The following is a 23,967-nucleotide window of genomic DNA, read 5'->3' on the forward strand; positions in this document are numbered from 1 at the left end:
TTATTTCAATTTCAAAAGCTGTATTCATGATGTTATGCCATGAGCACCGTTTGAACTGTTCCAAGTCCCAAGTTGATGCAGTTTTGTACAATTGCAAAAATAAACATAGGTGAGCTATACCAAACATAGAAAATGTGTGGTTGGCAAAAATGGTATGCAACTTGTTTTCATGTAAATGGACATGCACAACTATACCAATGATCAAAATAAGGGAAAGGTTCCCATTTAAAAGAAACAAAATGCCTATTTTGCTGGAATATTTCTCGGGTATTCTTTATTTTCTGTCATTTTTGTTGATAAAATTACTCTAGACTGAAGAAACAAAACTGGTGTTTCTGGTCTACTGAATTGATTCTATAGGATGTAAACAGGAAATTGGGTCATGGTTATGTCATTGCAGTTCTTGTGTTTTTGTGAAGGTGGCATTGTCCCACCTTTTAACAAGCAAAGGTCCTCTTATACTGCACCACTTCACATTAAATACAGTTTCTCTTTCCCTCGTCAAGTACTGCTCCAATCCAACTTCTTGCTTCTGTTTTATTTTTTAAATCCTTACACAGACAGAAAGTAGGCCACTCATTCCTTGGAGAGCATATCACAGTAAGCAACATAGGTGCATACTTTTAGCTTTTTTGTTTAGCTGCGGCACCTGGTACAGTACGCAATAGGACTGTACTACCAACTATGCAAAGTGGCTCTAGGGATATGCCTCCTTTTGACAGTCTGCCCTCTTTCTATAATTATTGGGTTTGAATTGAAAAATATATTTTGTATGCAATCAAATATATATTTTCAGTGGTTAAGATTCACTCTTTCACAAGTTGCAGTCTTTGCACAAATGTTTAATTTGTGTGATCACCCAAACAAAGGCGTGTGTAATAGCCCTTCATGTCTGTGGGGTACAGTAAAGATAACTTAATTTTTCTTAAAGAAAAGCCTCTATGGTTTTGCCACTGGAAGCATTTCCATTTTCTAAGTTGTCACTTACCATATTGCGCATGCTGCAAAATCTTCTCTGCTAGATGCTCAGCATCTTTAATTTCTTGAAAAGTTTTTTATTAAAGTGCTGAGGCACTGTTTGTCCTTGTGCCTCAGGCTGACACAGGCGAGGGAAAGGTAGTTGTGATGGCACATTGCATGAAGTGATCAGTGGAAACCATTGCGGAAATGTGCCTTTTAATGAGCACACCGGTGCAGGGGTCATCCTTCTCTGTCCACGGGTCCTTAGACCAACAAAATAGAGATTTGGCACTGAAGCTGGAATTCAAATAACAAGTTTATTAATCACTCGTGAGTGGGACTACGTCCACAGAGCACTCTCAAGTGCTGCCTGAGGTAGCACATTGAAGTCACAGAACACAGGCCTTGTATACAGCTTTTTCTGCACTGGTAAGCATGTGGATACAAATAGAAGGTACAGGGCTACACAGGAATAGTTACCAACAAACATGGGCGGATGGGAGATCACTTAGTCAGCAAAGTGGGAGGGGGAGCCGGAGTGCTTATGGCAGCAGTAAGAGATTGGCAGTTGAGTCTGAGACCAGGTGTTCTGGCAGCTACAAACTCTTAGCATGCATATTGCTCTTAGCTGAGTCAGGAAGTCAACTAAAATAGACCGCACAGGCAGGGAAAAAGATGAGCAGCAGAGGATGGGAGAATTACAAAGCCAACAAAATAGATGCCACAACCAAGATGGCTTCAGCTTATGCTAACAGAAATGATTCTAGATTTCCACACCTTCCCGCTGCTCCTTGGCCCGTGCAGGTGCCAAAAACACAGGTGGAAGCAAAAAGGACACGTAGCCGATGCCAGACCAACCAGTAGGTAGATGATAAGAAGCTTTGCTTCCGCAAATGAAATAAGTGTTGTGTGAAGACAAAAAACTGCTATTGTTCATTCCAGTGATATTTCACACTTTAGTACAGTCACTTTTTCCAACTGGGATATTGCCAATACTACTTGCACAAAGATCCGCTCGAGCTCTAGTAACAGCAATAACAGGAGGCCCATTTCCCTTAATGGTTCGAGTGTTGGGGAAAACATAGTGTGTGGAGGAATTTCCTCGACGATACTCCTCCATTTCCCATACAGTTCCTTTAGCTTGTGGATCTCCTTCCTCATCAGGGTAACAGACTTTATTCAACTGAGCGTTAAGTCTTCCTACATCAAAGTTAGTAATATTAGTGATATGAGAAGCCCACAATTGTGCAAACCAGGCTCTGCAGGAGCAATTATGTGAAAACGGCAAAGGAATAAAAGGTGTTCCTCCCTTTTTCTGATGAGCTGGCATCATTCCACATACCCAGCTGTTGGTAATGTTCGTAGCATTGTGTGTATGGTGCAACATCTGAATGAAAGTGTTATTGTGGTAGGATATTATGTGCTTCTGCTCATAAGGAAGAGTAAAGTAATGATGTTCAATGGGGACAGGAGTAGTAGCAGTCAATAAATTTCGGACAGGAGCTACTTCCTCTACAATCCAAGTTATTATAACAGTAATAACAGTCAAAGTAAGTCCAGTAGCAATTATTGTTCTTTTTCTACAAATTCCTGCAGCTCTTGGTTTCTTCTCCTTAGGCATATTCATTTCATCGACAAATAACAAAGCAGATGGTGCCCTAAGGTCCTGGGTGGGCGTTGATTTCTTCACTAACATTGAGACGAAAAGACTACCCCCCTTTGGAGTCAGTCTTTAGCCACCCAGGACAGTGGCTCAAACAGTCTTTTTCAGCAACGAAGTGTCTTTCTTTCTGGGTCGCAGCTGATCTTGGGATGTACCAAGAATCGTGTGGTCCAGGAAGACTTCCTCCGATCCTTCAGGTGACGTGGCTTGTCCTTTCTTGGTGACCAGGATATCGTGGTGATCTGCCAACGCTGCTGGGCTCACTAGGTCTTGCAACACTTTTCAACAGTGTCGCATGAACCCAGTTCTTCTGGTTCGTCACTTGAACTGCAATCCTGGTAGCCAATAGTACCTGCTCTGGTCCTCGCCACCTCTGTGCTAGGGAGCTGACTCTCTGGAAGGACTTTACGACCACATAGTCACCAGTGCGCAAGCAGTGGCCCTCAACTTGTGACCTGTCTGGAAGAGTCTCCCGAACCTGTTGATAAATAGAAGCCAAACTGTCAGTCAACTGAGACAAATAGTCATTCATCAATACATAGGGTACATCATGTATAGGGCGTGGCTTAGGAATCCCCCAAATATTCATTGGTCTTCCGAAAACCACCACATACGGTGTGAGGCCAGATCGTGTATGTGGTATTGATCTAATAGATAGCAATGCTAAAGGCTGTGCATCAGGCCATTTCAAAGATGTGGAAGTCTGTATCTTGGCCAGTTTTAGTTTCAGGGTAGAATTGTTACGTTCCACTAGTCCTGCTGATTGTGGGTGAAAAGCAGCATGAAACGTCTGCTTAATTCCCAACCCTTTCATGAGATACTCAACAACTTGCCCAATAAAATGGGGTCCGTTGTTACTCCACAAAACTCGCCAAATGCCGAGTCGGGGGAAAGAACTCCTTTAGGAGCACCTTTGCTGTAGTAAGAGCTGTATTATCCTTCGTAGTGTATGCCTCCACCCATTTACTAAAGGCACGAACCACTACCAAGACATGTTTCAGGTTGTTACAGCGCTCAAGCTGGATGTAATCCATGTGCAGGATCTCAAAAGGTGCAGTTGGTATCGCAAATCCTCCTGTTGGAGTTCGTGTTCCCTTTCCAGGATTATACTGGAGACAAATCAGACAGGACTGGACTATTTTCTTAGCCGTACCGACAATCTCTGGATGATCCCAAACTTGCATAAGTTGCTTTGCTATTGAGGATGCTCCAACATGTGCCGGCCCATGTGCCATATGAATCATAGGTTGTAAATAGACTTACATTTGGTCATTTCTTTATTCCGCCAACATCCCTCATCATCCAATGCTCCCTCCTTGGACCATTGGTCTAATTCATCAACAGAGGCAGATTGTTGCATGTCCAGGACCTCTTGCCTGGCATCATGCCAACTTTCAGCCTGTGATTTAACTACATACATAGATGTTGTACTTCGCTGCATTGCTGTCTCCTGAGCTGTGTAATCCGCAAAGGCATTGCCTGCTCCTATTTTATCGGTCACTTTCTTATGTGCGCGACATTTAACAATTGCCACTTTCTTAGGGTAGGTCAAGGCAGTAAGGAGATTATGTACTGATTCCCCACGCACTATTTGTGTCCCATGTGAAGTGAGAAAGCCTCTTTCTTTCCATAGCTGCCCGAAGTTATGAGCCACACCAAAGGCGTATTGGCTATCAGTGTAAATGTTAACAAGCAAATCTGTACTAAGCTCGCATGCTTTTGTCAGTGCTATCAACTCGGCTGCTTGAGCTGACGTCTGTGGGATACGAGCTGTCTCAACTACTGTCTGAAGTGTTGTAATTGCATAAGCAGCAGATGTAGTGCCATCAGGCAATTTCAGGCAGGATCCATCAACCCACAATTCTCCATCAACACTAGAAAGAGGTGTATCTTGTAGGTCAACACGACCCTTTGCGTGTTCTTCAGTAAGGGATATACAGTCATGTAACTCTTGTGATTGAGACTGGGTAGCTGGAAGTGGCAATAATGTTACAGGATTCAGAGTCAAACATCTTTTCAACGTGATATGAAGGGCCAAATGTGTCAATTCAGATCCTGTCAAGTGAGCAGTAGTCAGATGCTGTGTTTCTGTGTGATTTATCAAGGCATCGACTGGATGAGGTACTAACACAAACAATCTATGTGACAAGACTATTCCCTCACTCTAACTTAGGGACACAGCCGCTGCTACTACCGCTCAGAAAAACCCATGCAAAGCGCGAGCAACTGGATCAAGGACAGATGGAAAAATATGCACAAGGACATTGTTTATCACCGTGTGTCTGTGTTAAAACCAAGAGGGCACAACCTTCCGTCTCGAGTACTTAGAGTGTGAAAGTCTTAGTGTAGTCTGGAGTTCCTAATTCAGGTGCAGAACAAAGAGCTTGACCTAGCTGTTGGAAGGTATTCTGGCATTCAGTAGTCCATGGGAGAGGCATTGAAGTGTCTTTAGTCAAAGGGGCCAACAAGTGTTTAATAATGTACGAAAAACTAGGGATCCACTGCCTACAGAAAGAAGTAAGGCCAATCAGGGTACGGACGTCCTTCTGAGTACGGGGCACAGGTGTGTCTAAAATGGTCTGAATGCGATCTGGTGTGAGTGCACGTCCCTTCTTAGACAGGAGGTGACCTAAATAGGTAACCTGCTGTTTACAACATTGCAATTTCTTCCGCGAGACTTTGTGATGATGAGAAGCAAGGAATGATAATAATGACAGTGTTCCTTCGTTACACTGTTCAGGGGTATCGGCAGCCAACAAGATGTAATCAACATATTGAATAAAAGCCAACCCTTTCGGCACAGGAAAAGAATCAAGCTGCCTTTTCAATGCCTGACTATAAATGCTAGGACTCTCTGTATACCCTTGTGGAGCGCTACAGAATCTGCATGATCTATTATTCAAAGTGAAGCCGAACAAATAACGGCTATCCGGGTGAATAGGTATTGACAAAAATGCATTTTTCAAATCAATTACACTAAATGTAGTGGCAGAAGGAGGAATCATAGTAAGAAGTGTGAGATGTCAGAGACTACCGGGTATTGGGGTACCACAATTTTATTAACCTCTCGTAAATCGATTATGAATCTGTAAATGTTATTGTCAGTGTCTTTATTCAAAATAAGAAGGATAGGGCTATTACAAATGTTATAAGGGACTTCTTCCACAACCCCCACTTTGATCAAATCCTGAACAATATGCGTCCATGCTTCCTCGCCTTCCCGAGATATTTTATATTGGGCAGTCGAGGCAATGAAGCACCTTCCTTCCCTTGAATATGCACTGGTGGAATAACCATTTGTCAACATAAGTGAATGGGGACACAGTGTCCCCTGACGAAGGGCACTTGTGGCCCGAAATGCATTGGGCTTTTAAATAAATGCTGCTTTGGACAAGCTCCTGCATTTGTCGTGTTTTGGCAAGAGGTCTGGATGGGCACAGCTTCAACATGAGAAACTTGAAAATGGCACAATATCCCACGTGTGGATTTAAGAAAAGGTTGAATGAAAAGAAAGGAATAAAAAGAACGGAATATATGGTCAAAAAAGGATTAATAATGGAAGAAAATATGAATTGTTGCCAAAGAGGCACTACGTAGCTGTGCAGTCGGTCTGGGGCAAGATGATGCCCCATTCACTATTGTTGTCATTTATCCAGGTACCATTTGGGCATGGCACCCGACCGATGTGCACGCACTCTCAGATAATTATGGACAAGATTGAAGGAATAAGTAAAAAAAGGTGTGCACCCTACCACTTCTATTGCCCATAAAGTACTAGGTAACAATGCCAGAGCAATATCTTTTTTAATGAGACAAGACCTGTAACCATTGGATAGTTATCATATAAAATAACACGCACACCTTCTGGGGAACAACATATTGTAGCACGAAAATGTTTGAGCATATAGATACCCACAATGTTATCCGGCGTGGTAGGGGAAATCAAAAATGGACATGCTGCATTGAATTTATCAAGACTAAATGCAAGTGGCTGTGACAGTGGGCTAGATGTAGGTGTCCCATCGAATCCTATCGGTGTTATCATTGCGCCAGACAGGGGAGCCTTAGGAACCAATTTTTTAGACCGAGCACTATGAGTAGCTCCTGTATCAACCAGAAACCGATCAGTAGAGCCCAAGACATTTGCATCAACACAAGGACCTTTCTGATCTACTGGGACCTCAACCGGTTCCTTACCCCCATCCTAGGTATTCCTATGCATAATCCGAATCCCCAAGACCATCCGCCGAATAATCTGACATTTGATATTGATTTCGTCTATCAAAAGTATTAGAATAATTTGGCTGATGTTTAACTGCCTCAAACCTATGACGAGTTCCTACTCCTCCCCTATTTCCTGAATTCCCTGGGCATCCTCTCATACTTCCTCTACCCCATTGATACTGCTGACCTCGCAAAAGGGGGCACTCAGAATGCCAGTGTCCAATCTCCTTACAATAAGCACACTGATCAGAAGATAAAGTTGATCGAGCGAAAGCGGGTACACCAGGGGTATATACTACACGTCCACCTCTACCACCACCTCTGAATGGTGGACCATATACTTGAGCCAACTTAACTTTCGTTTTTAACTCCTTTACCCTCTTATCCTCTTTGCCTTTTGCTTCCAATTCCTGACGCTTCCCGGTCCATAGTCAAAAGGGAGACTGGGGAAGACGTAGGTCATGAACTCTCGTGGGCCTTTGGGCGACTAGCTATTTCTGGCAACATGTTAGCGACAAATTTGCCGACGAACAAATGCTTACCCGTGTCATCTGTCAATGACTGCCCTGTAAAGTCATGGAATGTCTCTTCAAATCGTGTAAAGAAATCAGAAACTGACTCATCCGCTTTCTGTTTACAAGACGCTAACGTTGCCCAATCTATTTTCGTAGGGGGTATAAGAGTTTTCAACTTCGTCACAATAGCTTTGGGAAGATCTAATATCTCCTGTTGTGGTTTCTGAGCAGGCTCTCTAGCTGCATCTATTTCTTCTTCTAAATGCACCCAAGTATCACCATATGCTACATTATCATCTATTTTTTCCGAATTGTTCTCCACATATCAGGGGGGAAAATAAGTCCAAAAAACATATAAATATCTGGCAAGGTCATAGTGCAGGAGCTAATGGCACCTTCCACTTCTTCATAGATAGCAGCCGGATTTTTCCACGGGTCAGGCAAAGCAGTTTTAAGAGCCATAACATCTGCTCTACTCCAAGGAGTATAGACCCAATTATAGACAAAATATCCCTTTGCGTCATCTGAATCTTTATCAGCACTTGTTCCTGTACCCTTCGGAGGAACATACAAAGGCGCAGCTTCATGCATCGGTTTTACAGTAACTACAGTATCACTAGGGTCATTGTCTGTCCCCAAAACGTCGTCTTTCTGCACTGGGATCTGAACTGTTTGTGCAGTTTTAATTTTACCAGCTGATTTTTTTTGCTCAGCATTTAAACATAGTGTATCATGTCTTAATTTAACTACTCTCCTAATTAAATTAGGTATATTTGACAAAAGGAAAGTTCCATCATTTAATTGTTTATAATAAGAATTAATATCATTGGGCTCTAAGTTTTTAGAAACGTTTCTAAAACCAAGTATTACCTCCCAGGTAAACTTCTCTGCAAAATATAACTGCACTAAATCCTTCCACAGCTGAACCAGCGCTACAAGGTCTGAAGCAGAAGTAGTCCCACGAACTTCTTTGCGAGCAGTGGATCTGATAGTGGCTTTTTCGTCAGTAGTCAAAGTAGAGCGAGTCTGCCACCCATCTTGCTTATCTAAGTCTTTATCGTCGGAAGAAAAATGTTCTTCAGAAAGATCATTCCCAGGGACAGAGGGAAAATGATATGGGGCGGAGGCCGATCTAACAAGATGGAGTCATCCTGAGGTTTATTAAGTATGGGATAAATGGGGCGCCTAACAGGGTACTGGCCAGTTACCTCGAAACAACGCTCCCTTTCCTCTTTTTTTTTTTATTGCCTTCATCTCTTTATTTTTTAATTCCAATGCTTTTTGATACATCGTTTTTCGCTGTTCTTTTTCTGCTATAGCTTCTTCTTTACTCACTCTTTCACTTCTTTCTCCCACATTCATACACAATCAAACATATCTTGTCAACTTTTTCTGTTGAATAAACACTGCTCTACATACTGAATCTTTTTAAAGTCAAATGACCCATTTACAGGCCATCGTAAATCGGGATCCTTTTTTGTATATTTGTTCCACAGTGTAGTATACATTACGGAAGAAATACCATATTTAACATACATATGTCTATTAGGTGTTCCCTCTAGGGAAACTGTCTGACTTCTTTCTAAATCCATATTGGTACCACCAAGACAGCAACACAACCTACGGCGTGTGCTGGAAACAGGCATGCTACCAAGGTTTTGTAAAATATTACTATTCCAAAATACTCAAAAGTGGAGAAAAATCTCCACATTACCTGCCTTTATTTTTTGCAAAAAATAAATAAAACAAACCAAACCAGAATCTTTGCCAAGCAAACAAGAGTGCCACTTCAGCGACCTTACCAAACAAGAGTCTCCAACCTCCAACTGCCAATCTCTTGGTTGCCCTAATGCCAAAGGATACCTGTCGGGACCGGCCAACAACTGAAGGGTCAAATCAAGAAAACCGGAAAAATCACTTCAGCTGCAAAGACAAGGGTCTCCTCATGCAGGACGTCTCCTCAGCAATATTCCACTATTTCATCAAGACAACTCCTTCGGACGGCTGCATCTCCGATGAGGACCCACGTGTCGGGCGCAACTGTGGAAATGTGGCTCTCCCCATGTCAACGACACATGTTTGTTTGAATTGTCCCGATCAGCAGTTTACCTGATTTTCTTTTTATTAAGTTGCGTTTTCCTAGTCCCTGCGCACCACCAGAAGCTCCAGACAAATTGACTGGCAGTATTTTCAACCATACCGATACTAGAAAGAAGATGTGAACGTGCCCCAACTCCACCATCCTTTCAGGGGCACTGGTCCGACTTGTGGTAGACCTGTCCCAATCCTACCAGTATTTCAATAGCTTGACATCATCTGGGGCTCACTGCCACATCCAGGAAGTATTTCGTAGTCATCAGTCTCCGATTAAACAATAGTTTCGACTACCGATCTCTCTGGATATAATACGGGGCGGTGTAGTTACAGAAGTGACATGTGTGATGCGTAGAGCATCTCTGCCTGTCCCTTCTCACACCTGTAATTGTGACCTAGACCGAAGGAGACCAGCTCGGGGGGCTTTGAGTTTGCAATGCTTGTGCAAAAGGGATGGGGCGCAGTAGGAGGGGCAGCATCTGAAGGGGTACAGCAAAGGTGTGGGGGGCAGAGGCGTTGCTCACATTAATTATTTTTGCAGTGGGAACGTTACATTTCAATCCACCCCCTCCTGCCTCATCCCTCTCTTCTTCTCCCAACCGCCACCTTGTCAGTGTCCACACTACATAATTCCACTCCATGCCACACAATGCCATTCCACATAATTCAACCCCACTGCATGCCACCTAATTACATTCCACATAATTCCACTCCACACAAATTCAACATCTCACAATTCCCCACCATACAATTCAACTCCATACAATTTCACTCCACATCATGCCACTCCTTGCCACATAATCCCACTCCATATAATACCACCCCACACAGCATAATTCCAGTCCACATAATTCCACGCCACTTAACACAATTCAACTTCAGATAACTCGACCATATGCAAAACAATTTAACTATACATAATTAAATTCCATGCCACGTAATTCCACTCCACATATATCCACTTGGGTCCAAAACAAATTCTTCTCCATGAAATTAAAATCCACGCTCTGCTACATAATTATGCTCCTCGCAATTCACATCATACTACACATTTCAACTCCACACTGCATACATCCACTCCATATAACATTATTCCACTCCCATCCATACCATATAATTCAACTCCGCAAAAATCCACTCCACACCAAGCTGCATAATTCCAATCCGCATAAATGCAATACACAACACATAATTACACTGCCTAAAATTTAACTTCGCTCCACGCCATATTATTCCATTCAGCGCCACACCATTCCATTCAGCACAATTCCACTCAACACAACACAAATCTATACCATTTAACTTCACCCCACTCCACAAAATTCCATTACACAACACATTGCCACCTCTCACCACATAATTCCCCCCCATCGAAACATAATTCAACCCTACAAAACGTAATGCAACCACACAACACATAATTCCAATCCATGCTACTCCACACCACAATGTCACTCAACATAATTCCACCACATGCCACATAATTACAGTACACATAATTTCACTCCACACCATACAACATAATTGCATTCAACATAATTCCACTGCACTCCAGCCAGCATAATTACACTCCAGGTAATTTCTCTCAATGCCACACAATTATTCTCGACACAATTCCACACCTCATCACTTCATTCCACACCACATAATTGCACAGCACACCAAATAATTGCACTCCACAGGAATAAAAGGAAAAGTCAGAGGCAATAGTTTAGAAGGTGAGACCTATTGACTTTTCCATTGCTTGTAGGGATTATTATTACGGGGTTTCTTTGGTGTAGTGTTTTTATGATCCTGCTGTAAATGTACCATTGGAAACGATGATAAGAAAGGGGACATTTACTTAAATAGTACATCCCTAGGAAAAAAAGCCCAGTTTATGCCAGTAAGGTCAGGGAGGCAACTTGCTTAAATAACTTTCTGTTTTTCTTTCAGTGCTTCACCCGAGGGTTTGAGTACAAAAAGCATCAAAGTGACCATAGCTATGAAATAATGGTAAAGAGCCATTGCTGATTTTCCCCTTTTCTTAATTTAATTTATGTATACTTTATTATGTATGGTAACACGAAATGTCCATTGAAGATTACATGTTGTTTTTGGCAGACCTCCGACTTTCCTGTTCTTGATCCCAGCTGGTCTGCACAGGAGGAAATGTCCCTCTTAGAGGCAGTGATGGATTGCGGCTTTGGAAACTGGTGAGGTTACTAAGTATTATCTTTTTCAAAGTACAGCGCATGCATCCCTTGCAATATAGTCCTTGTTTCCATTTTAATGGTATGTTTATTCTGAATGCATTTTATTTTATAGTTCTCTGTAAAATATATTCTCCTTTAGGGAAGCAAGTCTCTGAATTTCAGTAGACTGTGTAATTCTTTATACCTGGATTTCTATTGGGAATTTTGTGGCAAAGATATACATTGTCAGGGGTCCAAAAAGCTGATTTCCTACTGTCTAGCTATTTTGGTCAATGCCTACTCCATTATTGCAGTTTGATCTCCAGCACTGGATCTTTGATATATTTGTATTCCTGAATCGTTGCCTGTCCTCAGGTAGGGAATCCCCGGTAACATTAAATAGCAGTAAATGGTGATAAAAATGCCCTTCGGCTCCATTTACCATGTTTGTTTAGTATCATATCTACCTCATTCAAACCAACATAAATTTCAGCCTTTGAGGTAGAAGTGCAGAGCTCTCCTACTCCCCATAGAGGGTACAATAGCTCATATTTCGACTGCATTCAGTGTAAGGGAGTGCCCGAAGAGCGCTCTGCTCCAACCTCTCGGTGACATAATCATGTTACTTTCCTGGACTACCCTTGGATTCAGTCAGCCCTGTCTTCGGCTCTCAGCGTATTTTTAGATGTTTTTTTCGGATTCGTTTCTGGACCAGGGAGACCTCTGTCACCAACTAACATTTTGAGTGACAGAGTGTAAATATCTTTTCAAACCTTGCTCTATCAGTGGATAGAGAGAATGATACGGATGATCCACATGCACAATGTATTTATTACCTCCATCCATCGAGGTAGGCTTCACGCTGTGACATTTGCCAGGCTTTCTTTCTAAGACTCTGAAGGATAAAGAGAGAACGTTGGCACTGTATCTACTTGAGAAAAACTAATCTCCTCTTGCTAATGGAAATGCCCACTCATTGGCATGATTCCATGAAAAGCACCACACCAAGCACTTCCATGAAGGCAGCACCCAAAAGGAAACTTAAGAGTTTCTAGAGCTGGACTTGCACCCCTTGCAGCCCTCTCCTTACAGGAAGAAACCAGAGTTTCCTCAAGAAAATAGTTCAATGCGGAGGCGCACCATCGTGGGCAGAAAACTGTGCGGAAATCCAGTTCTCCGGATGTCCTCCCTAAGGTGCCATTCTCACCAGTGTGGGTTCTGTCATCACTGACCTGATGATGAGAAAAAAGCGACGTTCATCATAGACCACTCTATTGTCAACTATGAGACCCTAGTCCTACAGTAAGAAGACCTTGATGATGAGGGCCGAAGATGTCTATCATTCTATCATCAATGTTGATGACAGCACATCACACTTGATTGACAACAGGTCCAGTAATGATACTGAGGCAATCCTCAGTGATCAAGATGTGTCGGAGGCAGCCTGCAGTCCAACGCAGTTAGATGTGTTACATACCGCATTTTGAGGAACAGCTCTTAGATGAGGAGGTGGTCTACCAGGAGCATGATTATCAGCCCACTTCAGAGCTGATAACCTTCCTCAATCATCATCATCCTCTTTTTTTTATTAAGATTTTTAATGATCAATTGCAGTACAGTACAGTGAGTGTGCAGTGTCAAGCTCTAGTCAATTTTGAAAATCTAGTAAAATATAGTCTCCTGTACGGAGATCATAAATATTATCCATCGATGCAAATAGCTACCATAAGCATCTCCATCCAAGCACATTGTGTTAACCTTCCTCAATCTCATATACCTCATCACTATTATAAAGAACCGAAGGTCATACTTGTGCTAATTGTGTTCTTGTCCACTCTGCAGCAGATTTTGGACATTGTCCAAAGACTGTTCCCCAACAGTATGTGGGACAACCTACACCCACTCTGCCTTAGCCACCCGCGGCTTCTCCACCTCCTCCACCTTCTTCCCCTCCTTTGGGCACACCTCACAGAGCTGTCACACAGCCATTAGTCCCTCCAACCTCTAAAGACATGGACGCAGACTTATCCGAGTTTGCATATTTGGATTTAGAGGAAGAAGGCGATAATCTGCAAAAGGTGACGGCTGAATTAAGAAATGGGATGAGTATATCATACCCAAAGAGGGTTACAAGTTTCCTGCTCAGCCTGAGTCCCCTCCAGACGATATAGCCTGTTTGCGCGCTCTAATTGAGGGGGTTGCTAAGAAATCCAATCATCCAACTGTATCAATGGAGCAGCAGTGCGTCCTTTATGTTTTTAAGGAACAGCCACTCAAAGCCACAAGATCCACATCCATTTTGGATTTGGTTTGGTCGGAAGTCCAAAGTTAATTAGGATACCGGCCATGGTCTCAGCTGTAGTACCCCATTTAGGGAAGAAGAATAGACCCCCCAGATATGGCCATTGCCCGCCTTGCAGCCCTCTGAAACCAGACTCAAGTCAAAATAATAATATGTCTGCAGCACACCGGTGATCAAACAATCTAATTCTGTCATTCCAGGCAGAGATCGCAGGCTGAGAGACAATTTGAGCCACAGAGTTGGTTCAGTGGCAACAGCGTCAATCAAGGCTGCAGATGTCTTGGTGATATTAGGCCGTTATGATTGCCAGATGTGGCATGGCATGGATGATCAACTTCATCCAGAAAGAGAAAAGGCTATCATCAGAGGGGGCATCAGCAGCCATGATAGATGTTGCAATCGATGTTTTCAACCCGAGTGTCCCCCAGCTGGCAGGAGCAGCTATTTTAAGAAGGCTGGGCTGGCTGACATCAACCACTTTCTTTCTGAAAGTCCAAAAAAGCATACTTAATTTGCCATTAATTTGATGGACTCGCCCTGTTTGAGCAATACATAGGTGATGCCCTATAAAACATAAAAACAGACCAAGATACAGCAAAGACTCTTGGAGCCCTCCAGTACTACCATCCTGGTTTGTCTACTTTTCATCACACAAATAGATTCCAGGACTACAGAGGAGGCCTCAACCAGTGCACAACAGCCCAGCTATGACTAGAGCTATGCATCCAACAGGAATCGGAGACAAGGGTGTAGCAGGTCTTCAAGAAGGACGGGGAGCGCCTCTCAAACACTCTAACAGGCCAATCAAAAACAAGCTTCACTCTGCAGCTGCACTCCACCATCCACATCTCAGCAGATCAGGGGTGAAGTTTGCTTTTTGTTCCTGAATAGGAGTCCATAACAATAGACCAATGGATGCCGTGGATCATACATGCAAGATATATTTTGGAGTTTGTACAGAAACCACCAATCTTCCCACCCCCAAAAAGAGTTGCAATAGGTCATTCTCCTTCTGTTTGGCAAAGAAGCAATCAAAATGGCCCAGAGATCCCAAAGGAATGAGAACTTTTATTCCATGTTCTCTTTTTTTTTAATTTATTTTTTTAAACCAATTTTATTTGTCAAATGACACATATACAGCAGGGCCCTGTAACCCAGAGGCGTCTGCACAATCGGAGCACGTAATGCTGACTTTGACATTTTTCAAAATGATACCCAAGAGAAAAAAGTAGTACAATGAAAATCTAACTCCCACCCCCTCCCCCGATCGCACTATACACCCACACTAGACAGAACCATTTGAATATTACAGTAGAGCTATCCACTGGAGTTCCAAATCCCACCCCACTCCCTGGATCCTCCCCGAAGAACCCTAATCTCTGTAGATGAGGGTCCCGTGCCACTGGAGCCGGCTCTAGGAGCAATCCCCGATAATCTGCCCACCTTTTCCATATTTTAAAATGTTTTTGGCGACACCCCCTGGCAATGAAGTTTGGTTTCTCTAGGCCCATGCAAAAGTCCAGACTATTCTTCCATGCGGCTACTGCAGGGGGCCCTCAGTGCTTTCTACGCCCTCGCTATGTTCCGTTTTGCTAATGTAAGAGCCAACAGTAGTAAATGGCATTTGTAGACGTTGCCACCTATCCCATCCATGATGTGTAACAGGGCAAGTTTCGGCGAGCGGGGAAGGTCCCAACCCAGAACCTCTGATAAACAAGTGTGAACCCCTTTCCAAAAACGATCCAGGGAGAGACACTGCCAAACCGTGTGCACCAGCGTACCCTCCTCCCAGTTACATCTAAGGCACACAGGAGAGGCGATCAACCCTGCCTTCCACAAGCGCTCTTGTGTGTAGTAGGCCCTATGTAGGTATTTAAACTGGACTAGGTGCAGACGCACCGCTATGGGCGCCCCACGCGGTGCAGCCAGGGCCTCCGCCCAGTCCTCCTCTTCCAAGGGACCTATATCCCCCTCCCAATCCTCCCGGAGTTTCTGTAGTGTGGAGGAGCAATGGATAACTAGGGTTTGGTATATCCTGGAGATCTTACGATCCTGGAGTTCTCCTGTAAAGACTTTGGCCTCCAGGGGGCTGAACTCCGCTACAGTCTCCAAGCCCTCCAGACTGGGGGGACAGGGCGTGCCGTAATTGAAGATACTTGAAGAGTTGGGATCTTGGCATATGAAATTCCGTCTGAAGGTCCTGGAAGGATTTCAAGACTAGACCTCTCATAACATCCCCCAAGACCGATATCCCCATATGATCCGGAATCCCTGCAAGGCAGCTAGTTGCGGCAAACGCCCGTTATCCCAGAGGGGAGTCTCCCACGTCAGCGTGTTCCACCACCCCATCGTGTTCCACGACCCCATCCTACGCAATGCCTGCCTCCAGACCTGGAACACTACCTTCGTTGCCGAGGGCAATGATCCCCGCAGCGATGCTGAGTATAATACCCTGTGCAGCGAGTGATCTCCCATAAGCCGCCGCTCGACCGCGTAAGCCGGATCCTCCCTATTGCCATACCACCATTTATTCAGTACGAGCAGATAAGATGCTTGATAATATGACAGAATGTCCGACGATGCTAGTCCCCCACAATAGGTAGATAAGAGGCACGTCCGCAGGGCCACACAAACCTTGCCCCCTTCCCAAAAGAACTTCCCAAGAGCCGCATTGACTTGCCGGAACCATCGGGGGGAGATTGGATAGGGGTGGTTCTGCAACTGATCGAGAAGACTGGGTAGCGCAACCATCTTAAATATAGCCGATCTCCCATAGATGGTCAGAGGCATGCGGGACCATGTCTTAAAATCTTCATATACATGCTCCCACACGGGAACCAGATTGCGCTCCCAGGAAACTGCGGGCACGTTCGTTATAAATACACCCAGATATTTCAGCCCTCCTGTCGCCAACTGAAACCACGTCGCCCAGGTGCCCAATCCCTCCCGGCCTCCGAGCATCAACAACGTAGATTTACAGGGGTTCACATACAATCCAGAGGTCTCCCCAAAGATTTGCATAATGCGCAGGAGCCGTGGCCCCGTTCTATCCACGTTTGTGAGGAAGAATAGGACGTCATCTGCGTTTAATGCAATCCTATCTGACAATCCCTGTGCCCATTCAAATCCCTGTACCTGCGCGTCCATTCGCACCCACGCGGCCAGCGGCTCCATTGCGAGGGCGAATAAGTATGGGGACAGGGGGCAGCCCTGTCTCGTTCCCCCAACCAACAGAGAACACGAAGGAGGCTGTGCCAGCTACCCACACCGACGCTGTGAGGTTCGTATACAGAAGAGTCAAATAGGATGTAAACCTCGGTCCGAAATTCAGCCTATGTAATAAGGCAAAGAGGTACACCCAGCTATGGGAGTCTAACACCCTATCCATGTCTGCTAACGGCCGCGCTGCCGGTGCAATCAGTCGCTGGATGGCCGCCACTGCTTTATGCGCCCGCCTAATGTTGTGCCTAGTCGCCCTCTGAGGCATAAAGACAGCCTGGTCGGGGTGGACCAGAGCAGCAATATGGGGCAGCAGGCGATTCGCCAGGGCCTTAGCCAAGATTTTGGCCTCCACGTTCAAAAGGGATATGTATCTATATGATGCGTGCTGATCCAGTGGCCTACCCGGTTTGTGAAGTACAACCACCTCCACATTCCTCCAGTCCGGGGGGAGAGAGCCACGGTCTCGTGCCTCCTCTACCACCGCGCGATATGGTGAATTCCACTGGGGAATGGTCCGACAGACTCCTCGGAAGAATCTCTGCCGCCTCCACTCTGCTCACCGCCACTCGTGGGACAAAGAGGTAATCAATTCTGGAATAAGAGTTGGGAACTGCCGAGAGATCCGTGAACTCCCGGCCATCCCGGTGCAAATGACGCCATGTATCCACCCAGTCGAGCCCTGTCACTAAGGAATACAGCTTTGTGGTGCGGCCACCCTCAGGATCCCCCTTTTCCCTCCCAACGATCTTTGGCCATATCAATCACATTGTTTCAGTCCCCGCCAACCACAGACACCCCGTCCGGCATATCCACCCAAAGAGTCATGAGACGCTCCACCAGGTTCCACTGTAACAGAGGAGGGGCGCATACGCTGCCCAGTACCAGGGAGTCCTCCCCCCACCTTACCCTGCAGGACTATGTATCGCCCCTGAGTGTCGGTCCATTGCTTAATGTGTGTATAGGGGACTCTACGGTGAATCAATATAGCCACCCCTCGTGACCCCCTCACAAAGCCCGAATGAAACACTTGTTGATACCCATATCATTGAAAGCAGAGGGTCTTTGTCCCCAGAAGGTGTGTCTCCCCTGTAGCATGAGGACATCCGCCCCAGCCCGTTTGGCCTGTTGGAGCATGGCCCCACGTTTAATCATATCAAGGGCTCTCCTCGCGTTCCAGCTAATAATGCGAAATGTACCAGGGGACATACGCTCCCTATGTGGGATATCTGCCACGTGGGACTGTGTGCGAGGATGCGGGGTCCAACCCTGTGTGTGTGTGTGTGTACAAGCCTACTGTCGGTGAGATAATGTGCGATTGTAAGGAAGTGGGTTTCTGTTGCAGTAACCCCCCCCCCCCCCCACTTTTTGCCTGATCCCTGATGCACTTTTTCTTGGTGTACCCTGGGCCCCTGCCGATCAGGTACCCAGGGCCTGTGTTCTTTCCCTAAAAACTGTGCTAAAGCCTAAACCCAATTGGCATCTCTGGACACATGTCAGCCCCTGGTAAATGGTACCCTAGGTACCCAGGGCATTGTGACCAGAGAAGACCCCTAAGGGCTGCAGCACTTATTGTGCCACCCTTAGGGGCCCTGTACCCTGACACGCACACTGCCTTTGCAGGCTGAGTGTCCTGGTGCAGAACTAAACACAGAGTCGATGTGTGCCATGCCCACAAACCCACTGCCATGGCATACATCAGCCACCCCTCTAGCTGGGTGCCCTATGCCAGTGGTGTGGACACAGGTGCATGAGCCCTCTGCCCCTACGTACTGTACAGGGCCATTCCTGGGCACTGTAAGTGCAGTGATGCCATTAAGAGTATATGGTGCTGGGAGGTTTTCATTATGAACTCCACAGCACCACAATGGCTACACTGAAGACTGACAAGTTTGATATCAAACTTCTCAGCCCATTAAACCCACACTGATGCCAGTGTGGGATTTAATGTAAAATGCACTACAGAGGGCATCTTAGAGATGCCCCCTGAAACCTAACCTACAATCCACGTCTTGTCTGAGAGGCTGCCTAGGCTGCCACACAGCAGACATGTTGCTGGACCCCCCTGGGTGGAGAGCCTCCACTCTCCTGGGCCTGCAACAATGCACATCCTCGGCGAGGTGCTAAGTCTCCTCCCCCAGGATGGGCAGGGGGGGAAGCTTCAAAAGCATGCTGCCTTTGTGAGCTTCTCCAGACCACTTGCTGTACTCAGCAGCTGGCCCCCACCGGTTCCGACCCCCACTCTGGCGGGAAGACTGGCGGGAAACCCTACGTGAGTAAAGGGGGTGTGCCAGCCTGTGCCAACTCCACCCCTCAGGTGGGAGAGGCGAGGTGAAGCACAACTCCGGGCTCCGGCCATCTTGAGGATGGAGAGCCCTGCCCAATCACAGCTAGGCTCCTGCCTCCCTCCCACCGGAGAGGAGCAGGATAGGGGGTGTACTCACCCCAGGACAGGGACCCATTGGTCCCTGCCCTCACCCTACCTGTAAAGCCCCTAAATGTTGTATTTAGCGGCACCCTGAACCTTCCTTCCTCAGATTCCAATTCGAAAAGAAGCAAGAGGATCAAGAAACCAGAAGACCCGCCGCGCAGCTGCTAACAAGAGGATGACACCAACTGACTTGCCCCCAGTCCTACCGGCCTGTTGATCCTTGAACCTGCTCCTGTGGAACTCCGGCGCCTTCAGTGGTCAGCAACCTCAAAAACCCCAGAGGACCTGACCACCTTGAGACTCTACCAAGACTGGGACTCCCACGAGCAGTGGTTCTGCTCAAACGGCAATACCCCTGGTGCCAGCCAGGAACTGCGAATCCAGCCCACTCTGCACCCGCCGAGTCTGGCCTGTGCCTGAGTGGACAAAGACCCTGAGGACGTACCCCTGGCAATTGTGACCTGGAATCCAGTGCACAAGGACCCTCCTCGACGACCCAGACGACGCATGCAGCCTCAGAACCAGGGACCCCTCCAACCGCGACCAGCAGGGGGTAAGATGTTCTGACATCAAATGACACCCCGGCGCCCCACGGGCCCCTGTGCCCAACTCCTGGGTGCCTAACTATCCTCCAAGATCCCAACTTACCCCTCGAAGTGTTGGTCGCTCCTGAAGATCCTCCGTCCCCGAGCCTGCAGCCTTTGTTCACTTTCCAAGATCTCCATTGAATAACATTGAGCGCCCGAGGGCTCAAAAGCACCCTGCCGCCCGAGTGCCCCAGGTAGTGCAACCTCTGTCCTAATCTACTTCCCCTTTTGCCCTGAGCAAGTGACCAGGAGCCCAGCCCCCACAGCCACGTGGCCTGCTCGCCAGCAGCCACCAACCGAAGGCCCCCTGCCTCTCATTGGATAACATTGGGCCGAACTAACTCTGCACCCGGCTGCCGCTGAGGGTGTACCAACTGTACCTACCTGACCCTGGGAGACCCCTGAGTCTATGCCCAGAACCTTAACTCTGCCAGTCGAGTTCTTACCTAAAAGCCGATAACTCACTTTTCTTCCATAGCCTAACATTGACTGGTTTCACTTGGAAATTCTTCTAAGTGTGGAGTTTTGGAACTTTGAAATATTCATCTAAAATCAGCCGAACAACGAATTCCGATTTACTCACCTGTTATCAGGAGAGACCTCAGTGCTGCATCTTGTAGCTCAGTACTGACCCTGAAAAGTAATTTTAACCGTACTTACCAGTAACTTGAATTTCCTTCCATAGGATATCATTGCCTGCTTTTTGCTGAAAAAGTTTCCAAGTGTCGATTTTTTGAAGCTTACAAATATTATTTAAAAATCGTGCCAACGATAAAAACGTAATTACTTGACTGTTTTTGATAGATGTCCCAATGCTGAACCTAGGAGCCCAGCACTGTACAAAAGTAACACAAGCATATTTTACCTGCAAATTGAATTTCCTTCCATAGGATAACATTGGTAATTTCACCTGAAAAAGTTTCCAAGTGTCAACTTTTAAAATACAATAATATTCCTTAAAAATCACTACTGTAACCAAAACGCTTTTACTTAACTGTTCACAGCTCATGTCCCGGGACTGAATCTAGGATCCAGTTCTGTGGTTAGAAAAGTAATCTACAAAGTAACTAATTGTATTTAACTAAAAATTCCCATTGAGCTCAATGTTGCATTGTGTTTAAAATTGTGTTTCCTATTGAAACAAACTGTAACTATTGTATTCAAAGAGTCTATTGCCTATTTCAAAAGTATTTACCTAAAGTAATTCATTCTGAGAAAGTATATTTTGATACCTTGTTGGTTCTAAAATAAAACAACTATATCTTTTGATACAACACAATTGGCCTAGAGTTCAGTTCTTGAGTGTGTGAGACCATTTGCTGACTGAGTTTGTACAACAAATGCTTTACACTGTCCTCTGATACTGACTTACTGCTCGACCAAGCTACCACTTTAGAGAGTAAGGTTATATCTAACTTAAGCCTCTGCCATACCTTTGGGGACTGTGGACTCTGTGAACACTGTACCTTACTTTGGTCCATTTTATACAGAGCCACTTTCTTACAGCGATCAACAAACAAAACAAACCCCCACACAACAAACCCCCCACCCTATACCTCAAAAACGATGAAGCATCTGCCGCGGTGGGTGCGGCCCACGCCCCCCAATGGGAGGACACGGCCCTCCCCGACCAATGGATCCCCAACTCGCAACCCATCTGTCATTGGCACTATCTCTGCTAGCACAGGTCCACTAGCGGACCCGGCCCATAATTGAGCCTCTCCGATCAGGTTAATGTAGACTGCTCCGCCACTACCCCTCGCAGGTGTACTAGTCAGGGCACCAATGTCAGCCGTCCCGAGACCGAACCAGTCCGGGATGGTGCGTCGCAGGACACAGTGCCGCCTGGAGCATGATCTTATGGCACCCTTTGTTTTCAACAGGGGCCCCCTCCGAGCTACCTCAGACGATGAGGAATTGGACTCCCTTCCAGGTGGTGTGTGAGCCCGCACCGTTTCATCAGTGAGCAGGGTATAATAGAGCGTAGGAAAGCTTAAGATCCCTCAAGCGGGCCTTGGCCGCCAGGAACGATTGCCGCTGTTGGTAAACTAGCCTCGTGTAATCCGGTAAAATTAGGATGCGAGCATTATCGTACTGTAAGGGTTCCTTGATCCGCGCCTGCTTTAGGATTGCATCCCGATCATGATAGTTCAAGAGCTTCAAAATGACTGGCCTCGGGCGGGCCCCAGGTAGGGTTTCTCCAGCCAATGCGTGAGGAACTGCTCTACGTTGCCCCCCTCGAAGCCCTCCGGAAATCCAACAAAGCGGAGATTATTGCGTCTTGCCCTTCCTTCAGCGTCTTCCACCCGCAGCACGAGGCCCCGCTAGGTGGTCTCCATGGCGGCCACCAGTTTCTTCAGCGTGGTGACCTCGTCCTCCACTCCTGATATGCAAGTCTCGGTCTCGGTGATACGGCGTTCCGCAGATCCTGCCGCAAAAGCATAACGTCGGACCCGACCTCCCCGATTTTAGGGTCCAACATGTCCCTGGACTGTGCGATGGCGGCCATGAGCGCTGCATTGTCATGCATAGTTCCCTGTGGTCCCTCGGAGAATCCCGCAGCGGCCCCTGGGCCCGTAAACTTGTAGATAGGGCCCTCTTTAGACGATCCACCACCTCCCTTGTCATGGCTGGCTCCGGGTTTGTTGGCACCGTCCGGGCAGTCGTCCGATGGTCCGGATATAGGACGGAGGGAGGGAAGCAAAGGGGGCCCCCCACACAGGACTCCCGCGGCCCGACTTAGCCGCTGAACGGGAGCAGGTAATAGCAGGCGGAGGGATGGGAAGGAAGGCGGGCACCCAGCGGCCTCTACACGGGATCCCCCGTCTGACACTGGCCATTATCCCTGCCCTGCCACCAATGGACCTCTACGGGGCACCAGATATCGGGGAGCATGCCGCGAAACACTATGGTCCAGGTGCCACCGTCTGGAGTCCTGAGGAAAGCCCGCGGGGACCGAGAGGCCGCCGAAGTACGCTCTCTGGAGCGGGGGAAAAGTGGGCAACTCCCCAGGTCTGTTCCACTCTGGGTAGCAGGCCGCAGCAAGGGTCACATCCAACGGCCCTCCGAACGGCGCACACACCACCCAGCACCCCCAATAGGCCCACCCCCGCGGCCCGACAAGCCCGCTGACAAATGCTGTGAGCACCTCGCAGTGGGGGGAGGGATTCCATGTTCTTTTTGATTAAATAAAGAAGACTGGACAAAGGATGACTACTCTAGGATTGTATGTGATTTCATAGAATAACAATTTAATTCAATACTATTATTGAGAAATTATTTCACCTAAAATGTTTAATAGAAATTTGCAGGAGGGATGCCATTTACGATTTCATAGAACCAAGTCCTCCAATTTCATTTTTTCTGGAATTGTTTTTTTCCTTGCTTTTTTTTTAAAGGTGTAAATGCAATGGTTGCAGGTCTTACTTACATCAGGGGATATTATTTCAGATTTATATATTTTACATTGTCACATAATTACTTGTGAAGCTTCTAATTTGCTGGCCCTCTCAAGACCCTAAACTCCTAACATCAATGCCCCACCACACTTAAACCCTTCCCTGACCACTAAATTCCACCCATCGCCGTTCACTAAAATCCATCCATCTCCGAACCCGAAAGTCTTTTATTATGCCTAAACCCCAGCCGTCACAGGCATCTAAAAGCTCCACACCTTCCCTAAAGCCCATCTATCACTAAAAAGTAAAAACTCCCCACCCAGCCCAAAACTGCACTAATCCGTGAACCCTAAATACCCCTTACCACCCTTAACCACCACCCTTTCCTGCTCCCTAAAAG

At 46.3% G+C, this 23,967-nt stretch overlaps 1 protein-coding gene across 1 annotated transcript in view; it reads left to right on the forward strand.

The window, feature by feature from the left end:
* The window catches only part of TADA2A (transcriptional adaptor 2A), a 215,335-nt gene that overhangs the window by 13,550 nt on the left and 177,818 nt on the right, over window positions 1-23,967 (forward strand). Inside the window, exons 3-4 of the mRNA XM_085649482.1 lie at window positions 11,392-11,451; window positions 11,560-11,651. Coding sequence (XP_085505608.1) covers window positions 11,392-11,451; window positions 11,560-11,651 — 152 coding nt within the window. The remainder of the gene's footprint in view (window positions 1-11,391; window positions 11,452-11,559; window positions 11,652-23,967) is intronic.

Source organism: Triturus cristatus, chromosome 3_2, assembly GCF_964204655.1.
Source record: "Triturus cristatus chromosome 3_2, aTriCri1.1, whole genome shotgun sequence".
Classification (NCBI taxonomy): domain Eukaryota; kingdom Metazoa; phylum Chordata; class Amphibia; order Caudata; family Salamandridae; genus Triturus; species Triturus cristatus.